The 8543-nt window shown below is 46.2% G+C and overlaps 1 protein-coding gene across 1 annotated transcript in view; it reads left to right on the forward strand.

The window, feature by feature from the left end:
- The first annotated feature begins 12 nt into the window (after nucleotides 1–12).
- ULK1 (unc-51 like autophagy activating kinase 1) overlaps nucleotides 13–8543 on the forward strand; it is a 156122-nt gene continuing 147591 nt past the window's right edge. Inside the window, 5 exon segments of the mRNA XM_015408703.1 lie at nucleotides 13–375; nucleotides 728–807; nucleotides 982–1094; nucleotides 2355–2447; nucleotides 2566–2607. Coding sequence (XP_015264189.1) covers nucleotides 1005–1094; nucleotides 2355–2447; nucleotides 2566–2607 — 225 coding nt within the window. The 5' untranslated portion in view covers nucleotides 13–375; nucleotides 728–807; nucleotides 982–1004.

Below are 8543 nucleotides of genomic sequence, written 5' to 3' on the forward strand. Positions count from 1 at the left end.
TGTAAAGAGCGAGCCAGCGGAGGGCGAGCACGAAGCTCTCCAGCGCCCCGGTCGGAGCCGGGCGGCGATCTTTTGTCTGGCGGTGATTCCGGCGGCCGCGGCCGGACGCGGGCAGGCACCTGCGTAACCCCCGGTCCGGGGATCCCCATCGCGGGCGCTCGGAAAGGGGTCTCCGCGGCGCGCATCTGGGCAGCGGTCGTGCAGACAGGCGAAGGAGGCTGCTCGGTGGGGGGGAAGAGAAAAAAGACCGGGGGGGAGGCCAGGAAAAGCGACTCTTTAAGGTGGACTCGCTCTTAAGGTGGACGGGCTCCCGGTCCTGTTTTGACTGCTTTTAAGGTGGATCCTGTTCTTTTCCAAGGTGAAATTGACATCCAGGTTGGGATTACTTTTTTTTTTTTTTAACCACTCTTGCATCAGTCTGATTTTTTTAAAAAAAACAAAAACAAAAACAAACCCATTCTTTGGAGATGGATCGTTAATTTTTTTTTTTTTGCCCACGGAAGGACGGTCCTCTTTCTCTGCTTGTGTTCCAGACGACGAAGAGGGTTTGATCCGGGGGGGGGGGGGGGGATTCCTTCTTGCTTCTGTTTTAAATCTTTCTTTCTCCTGGCCAGACATGGGGCAAGTTTGCTAGCCGGGGAGGCACGAACGAAGCCTCTTGTCCTTTTTATATTATTATTCTCCTCTCCCCCCCTTTGACCATGACTAAATCCCGGCCTTTTTGCAGAAAAAGACAGCCGATGGAAGAAGCCGAACTGGAAATTGAGAACCAGAAATTTAGCAGCCGAGAACTGGACAGGAGAGAAGGTTTACTTTTTCAACAAGTTTCTAGTTCTTGATCGTTCTTGAAAGGAGGGGGAGGGGCAACTTTGAAAACTTAAGATTTTTTAAAAAATAAAATAAAGAAGGGGGGGAGTTATATATATATTTCCCTTGTTTTTATCTATACATACTTTTTTGTTGTTACCGACCCTTTTCAAGAGCCAAAGAAGGACTAAAAAGACATGGAAACTGTTGGGAAATTTGAATTCAGTAGGAAAGACTTAATCGGCCATGGAGCTTTTGCGGTGGTTTTCAAAGGGAGACACAAAGAGGTGAGTCGGGAACAGATATAGATAGAATTTTCCTCCATTCCCCCCCCCCCCCGCGCCCCCCCACTTGATCTGGGAGGCTGTTTTGCCTCTGTTCTTTGTGTTGGGAGAGGGATAGATATTAAGAACTCTCCTTTCCCTCCTGGTTTTACACATCGAGGGTGAAAAATGTTTCGATTGGCTTTTAAAAATAATAATATACATTCCCCCCCTTAATATTAGACTAACATCTAAGTCTGTTTACTTTCTGAAAGTTCTGTTAAGGCACAGAAGAACTTTGCCAGAAGTGCATAGATTTGAATCACCTGCCCTTGGAAGTCCTGTGGCTTCCCCCTGTAGGTGCAAAAATGTCCTGTTTGGACAGCAACAGACAAACACGGCTGCCCCTTCTGGGTCCCCAAAGGGTCTTTCTTCCAGGTGCAGGCCACTGAAATCCCAAAGGTCTTACTTCCAAGGAAATGAGGTCAGGGTGAGGCAGATCCCCTAGAGTGATCTCCTCAAGAGTAAATCCCACTTGACATCCAGGGAATGCCCCTCCAAGAAACCAGGATGGGAGAGTCCAATTTCCTGCTAGATTTTTAATTCTTAAAAAATCCTTTCTTGCTATTTCCCTAAAGTAACTTTTAAGGGAGTTGGTGGGTTCGGAGGGGGGGTTTGTAACTCTCCATCACAGCCCCAAAGCACTGGAACTTTGGTCAGCCAAACAAAACCAGGCCTTAACTCCTAAGCCTGCCCAGCTGTAGCTAAAGCTGCAGGAAGCCAGCAGACATTGCAGTATGGAATTATAAATATTCAGTTAGGGTGTCTCGGAGACCAGAAGGTGAATATGCAGCCCTTCTGCTGTCGATTTCCAGAGAGTTGGAATAGCTTTAAGTGTATGTTTAGCTTCTTCTCCTCAAAGATTAGTCTACATTGCCTTAGTGTCCTTACATTGTATTGCCTTCATTGTTTTGATTAAACAAAAGAGACGCACTTTATCAGTGGATTAAAAAATATATGTATACATACTCAAAACACTGCATATAAGTTCCTATAGTGGCTTAATTAAAAGGTAACGGCCCTGTGAAGCTTTTTACGGAATCTGTCTTGGGTTCTTCTTGATGTTCTGGCAATGCCAATTCATTCAAGGGCATGTCTGAACATGTATGGGTCGAGCTGCTGAATCGTTCTTGTGCTCTGAAGCGCTATGATCCATTCAAGAAACCGTGTGTGCCTCTCCTGTTTTATATCTTTAAACTGTGCCTGTACGTTTTTCACTTTCAGAAACCTGAACTGGAGGTTGCGATCAAATGCATTAACAAGAAGAACTTGGCAAAATCCCAAACCCTCTTGGGGAAGGAGATTAAAATACTCAAGGTAAAAACATGAACGCCACAAAGCTTTGGACTCTTGCAGCATTTCAGTTTAAGGGGCCTGTTTTTGTGTGGGTGTCTGTGTGACTTTGTTATGCTTATCTGTCTTTCTCTCCTTCTAGGAACTGAAACATGAAAACATTGTGGCCTTGTATGATTTCCAGGTATTACTTTTCATCAAGGTTGATGGGTTGAATGGGGAGGGGCGGGGGGGGCTGTAAACATAAGCTACGTGCTTAGATGCAGCAAGAGATTTGTTTGGAGACTTGGCCAAAAAAGTCTGCATGTCTCTTGAAAACAGTCTGGGCTTTTAACTGTTGGCTAAAAGTCTACATATGTGGGAGTGTAGATGCTGGAAATAGATAAATGGAATGGCGGAGACTCTTTTGAAGTGCTGTGGATTGATATGGAGTGTATGTTGTTTCTAAACGATGCCGTTTGGTCATAATGGCACTGCTCTTTTCACCACCTGTGTTTTTGAGTCCTTAATTATATGGTGTTCAGTTTTTGTATATATATATACACACAGAGAAACATTGGAGAAAAGCTGCTTCCATTCCCATTTTTCATCCTGACAGCTTCCCCTATACAATCCACTTGACCTTAAACTGGCCAGTCTATGGAGTTGGTATGCTGTTCAAATAAATATCAAGCCCTCCTTTTTGGTGACTGTAGGATTTTTTTTTGGGGGGGGGAGCTGTGGCTCAGTGATAGAACATGTGCTTGGCATGCAGAAGGTCCCAGGTTCAATCCCCAACATCTCCAGGTAAAGGGTCTGGTTGTAGGTCAATCCCTGGCATTTGCATTTGAAAGGCTCAGGTGATGGGAAAGACCTCTGCCTGAGGCCCAGGAGAACTGGAGAGCTGCTAATAGTTCAGTAGACAGTACTGATTTTGACGGGCCAATGGTTTGACTCCCTAGAAGTGCGGCTTCATTGGGTGTTTCAGGACCCAGCTGCATTTTCCTAGAAAACCAGCACTGAAATCCTAGAGGGGGTAGACATGTGACTCTGTTGCAACTGGAGATAAACAGTATCTCCCAGGCAGAGATTCTTAGCTGCCATACAGTGTAAAGTAGCTTAGCAAAACTAGAGAGGTGACAATTCTGTTTTGACGGGTCTTTGTTCTTGTTGCCCTGTCTGTGCTTTCCTTGATTGTATCTGAATTTTAAATAATTACATCTCGTGCTATACTTGGCCCTTTGAGCCTGCCCCCCCCCCCCATGGTGCTGAAAAGTGCTATCAAGTCACGGGTGACATATGGCGACCCTGTAGAGTTTTCAAGGACATTCAGAGGTGGTTTGCCATTGGCCGCTTCCGTGTCATGGCCCTGGTATTCCTTGGACTCTGCTTAGCTTCTGAGATCTGACAAGACTGGGCTGCCCTGGGATATCCAGATCAGGGCATTTTTAAAATAATCACATATATAAACCTCTGCCTAATGAGGGCCCCCTGCATATATCTGATGATGTGACCTCTTGACTGTGAAAAAGGGGTTCTCAAATGAAAAGCTCTCTCCGCCTTTAAGGTGCCACAAGATTCCTGGTTTATTTGTTACTGAAATCCTGATTTACACCCCCAACCCCCCCTTCCTGAATCTCTTCCCTCTGTAAAATTTTGGTGAGCTATCCCAGATGGAACTTCTTGATTCTGTAACGAAAGCACCAGACCGAGGCAAATACTCCAGCCAGCTGCTCAGCGTCAAATTCTGGTTTGGATAGCGTGCGCTGGCTCCTGCAAACAGATGCTGCAACACGTTGTGCCAGGCTTTAGGGTTCCTTTAGCTGGATGGCCCAAGCTTCCCTGATTTCATCACATCTCAGAAGCAATGCAGGGTCTGCCCTGGTCAGGATTTGGCTGGGAGGCCGCCAAGAAATCCAGGGACGCTGGGCAGAGGTGGGCGATGGCAGACCACCTCTGAATGCCTCTTGCCTTGAAAACCCAACCGGGTCCCCATAAGTCAGCTGGGACTTGATGGCCAAAATGGCTTTAGGGTGCTATTGGTGCTCCTGTTTTGTATGGCTGCGACAGATTAACCCATCTGGAATCATTTTGAATCGGATCACTGTGCCAGTTTTCCACCCTGGAGTCCGTTTTTTCGTTTGGGATTTAGAGCCCTTTCTCCGGTATCCGCAAGAGCATTTGCAGCTCAAGTTGTTCCCGTCCCTTATCTGGGGCTTGTTGTCCCGGCTGGTATCACGTGGCCTACAGGCCGCCTTGTTTGTTGACATTCCCTCCTGCAATCTGCGATTGGTCGAGCTGAGCCGTGGCGTCATTGGTGCAACTAGATCCATGTCTGTTTGGCGCAGGGGACGCGTGGTGCCTTCTGGGAGGTGTAGTCTCTGCCCCTCGGCATGGTTTGGCTTTTGCTTTCGTGCTTCTGGAGCAAAGGACTGCCTTTCCCGGCGTGCCTTTCCGTCTGTCTTAGAAAGGGAGGCTGGATGTTGCACGGGGGAAGGTTATCTTGGGTCAGATAATCAGGAACCAAATAGGTTTTGCGCAGTCTCTGGTTTTTAAAGCAGGTGGAAAGGTTTTTCCCCTTAGTGTGTATTTTTTCTGCTTTCTCCCTTAGAAATGCAGTACCCAGCTTTTCTGGTAAAATGGGAAGAAATATTCTGCCACAGACAAGGCGCATGAAAACCTTTACAAAATAATTGAGTATCTAGCCCTGCTTGTATCCCTCAGACTGATCAAAAACACAATTGTTTGGGGTTCCCCCCCCTTTTAAAAACAGGAGTTTGGGATTTGCAGAACAGCTAATTTTTTTTTCTTGATGCTTAATTCAATTACTAATAATTTTACTTAAATAAAATGGCTTCCAGATAGCCTGTAGAGAAAAACAAAGCAGAATACAAAAGACTTGAGAATAAAAGTAGGCAGGGGAAAAACCCAAAGACCACCATTCGTATAAATTGTTAAACTTTTTAAACAGTTAACTTCCTTGTAGTTTTTTTTTAAAAAGCAGATCAATATAAAAGGCAAGAGGGAAGTTTCTCCCCACAAACTTTGTCAGCATCCGCCCAAATCCCAATTTGCCAAGTGGATTAATTTAGTAACAATCTGTAATCCTTTCTTATACCACAAGGAATGCTTAAACACTCTGATAAGGATATTACAAAAGTATTTCTAATAAACACCAAGCAAATGATATGTGGATGGCTTTGCAACATGTAGATCTGGTTTATCTACAAACTGGAGCCAAAAATCCCTCTATGCCTCTGGTTTACACTGTTCTAAATATATTGATCTTTGATGGGTCATTTTTCCCATAATGTTCACTATCCAATATCAAGAGCATTGGCTGGTATCTTCATTCCTTGCTGGATCTGGGAAAGGGTTGCCAATTCCACACTGGGAAATTCTCAGAGATTTTGTGGGTAGAGTATGGGTAGGGAGGGTTTTCCTTATCAGGGTATAATGCCATAGAGTCCAGCTTCCAAAGCAATGATTTTCTTCAGGGCAACAGATCCCTGTGGTCTAGAGTTGCCAGCCTCCAGGTGGGGCCTGGGGATCTCCCGCTTTTACAACTGATCACCAGCTGACAGAGATCAGCTCCGCTGGAGAAAATGGCTGCTTTGGAGGGTGGACTCTGTGGCATTGGACCACGTTGAGCCCCCTCCCCTCCCCAAACCCCGCCCTCTCCTGGATCCACCCCCAAAGTCTCCAGGTATTTTCCAACTCGGACCTGGCAACCCTACTGTGGTCTTGTGATCCATTTGTAATCCTAAGAGATCTTCAGACCCTTCCTAGATGTTGGCAAAACTAGCCTGGGGAGTAATATACAGGGCTATTTTTGGGCAGGAACGCACAGGAACGGAGTTCCGGCTGGCTCCTGAGTTGGCCACGCCCAGCAGGAACTCATTAGCATAACAGGCCACACCCAACAGCAGAAACTCATTAGGATTGGCTACATTAGGGGTGTGTGGCCTAACACGCAAAGGAGTTCCTGCTACAAAAAAAGCCCTGGGTTTTGACAACAAAGTAAACAGAATAAGAAGCAAAAGGCGGGTGTGGCTGGATGACCACACTTCTGGTAACATAGGGGTGTGGCTTAATATGCTAATGAGTTTCTGCTATTGGGTGTGGCCTATTATGCTAATGAGTTCCTGCTGGGCTTTTTCTATAAAAAAAGCCCTGGTAATATAGAAGATGAGTCATATATCTTTCCGAGGAGTTGTACTCTCTTCTGTCCTACAGGATGCTTGTGGATAAGGGGATGGCATTTGGGCTGCCAAACTGCAGTTGGCACGAGACTACAGAGATCAGTTCCTCTGGAGACAATGGCTGCTTTGGAGGCTTCTGTGGCATTCTATCTTGCTCAGCTCCCTCCCCAGCCCAAGCCCTTCCCTTCCCAGGCTCCACCAACAAATCTCCAGGAGCTTCCGAACCCAGAGTAGGTGGGTGTCTTGCCCAAAGCTCCCCCAAATCTGATGCCATTCCAGCAGGCCACGATACATGGGACTGGTGACCTGCATTTCGATTGCCCGGTAATGCCTTGCTGCCCCTGTTCTGAGGACAGAGTGCTAAATGGGGTCATTGGGTCTGATTCCGTCTAAGGCATCTGCTTGGGCATGTCTACATTACAAACCTCCATCTGTTTCATTATGGCTTCCTTGCAAGGAATTCTGGAAGCTGTAGTTCTGCAAGGGATCCCTGGGACGGAACTCTCTGCACCTTCACGAAATAACTGAATTTCTTAGGCTGCAGCCAGACCTGATGTTTATACTGGTTGTAACATGGGTAATGCATGTTGTGTAATTATTTCATAATCTGTCTGGGGAGGGGAAGGTGGAGAGACCCCAGTTCCAGCTTCATTCCATTTTCTTCTGCAACTGTGCCGCTGTTGCCTCCTTGCGCGACTAGATCGGCAAAAGCTCTCATTTCCGGCTTTTATTTCTTAAAGAGCGAACTCTGTTTTGTGACAATTTTCTCGTCTCCAGCACAATGGCTGCTTGCCAATACCTGAGATATTTACTGTCCTATTGTTTGAAATTTGCTTCCATTTGCCCTGGGTAATTAATTATTCTAAAAATAGGCAGTGTGTCGCCGCCGCTCCCCCCAGGTTTCTAAATGTGTGTTGTTGTTTTCTGATGCTGGCTTTTGGTGGTTCTTGCCTTGCTTTCTCCGCCTCTTTTTTGTTTGGTGCTGTCTTGTAGCTTTCTTCCTACACCAGGAAATGAGTGAGAAAACCACAGCTAATGTCATTAGCAAGCGGTAGCACACCAAGCTGTTGTTTGCATCTATTTTTCAAAATGGAAGACAAACAAAAAAAAGCACAAGCAAAAAAGTCTGCTGTAAGTTTAGATTTACAATGTAAATATTCCAGGAGTAACACCCTAACCTGGCATCCTGTTGAAGGTGTGTAGCTGTGTTGTAACAGTGTTTCCTCTTCCATCCTAGGGGTTAAAAATGTCTTTGTTTTCATGCAGTTTGGTAATACTGGTTTGGGTTACAAGACAGGCAGCCAAAAATCTCTCCAGATAAACCTGGTCTGTCTAGGGGCACTGGGGGGACTTAATTAATGCCTAGGGTCTCCAGCTCTGGGTTGGGAGATTCCTGAGGGTGGAGTCCTCAATGGGTGGGAGGGTTAGGGTGGCAACATCCCAGGAGAAAGTTAAAAACAAAAACAGGACCTTGGCTACTTACAGGAAGTTCTGACCATAGAGCTCCTGGCGATGCCTAGAGATACCCTGATCACTTTCTAGGTAGCTCTAGGAATCACCAGGACAGAGCTTCCTGTTAAATTGCCGAGGCCTTATTTTTCTTCTTAATTTTCTCCTCAGGACAATTGTTTCCATTTGGCCCCAGGTTTTGGCGCCAGTTAGGTGGAAATTGGTAGGCAACTGCCACAATTACTTTGAGGGCTCCCACCAAAAGTAGGCAAATGGGAACCCTACCGCCCAGCCACGGCTCTCTCTTATTCTTCTTCAGTATGGCTGTAGTGGTCTCTAGATGTCATTGACTCATGAAAATTAGTCCTCTGGCGTGAAATGCTTTGGAGGGCAATTTGAGGCCTTTGTCTCCTCTGAGGCTTCCGAACTCCAGCTTGGGGAATCCCTGGCAATTTAGGGGGGAGGGCGGGATTTGGGGAGAGAAGGTAGT

This window comes from Gekko japonicus, unplaced genomic scaffold (genome assembly GCF_001447785.1).
Source record: "Gekko japonicus isolate JY-2015 unplaced genomic scaffold, Gekko_japonicus_V1.1 scaffold2152, whole genome shotgun sequence".
NCBI classification, from domain to species: domain Eukaryota; kingdom Metazoa; phylum Chordata; class Lepidosauria; order Squamata; family Gekkonidae; genus Gekko; species Gekko japonicus.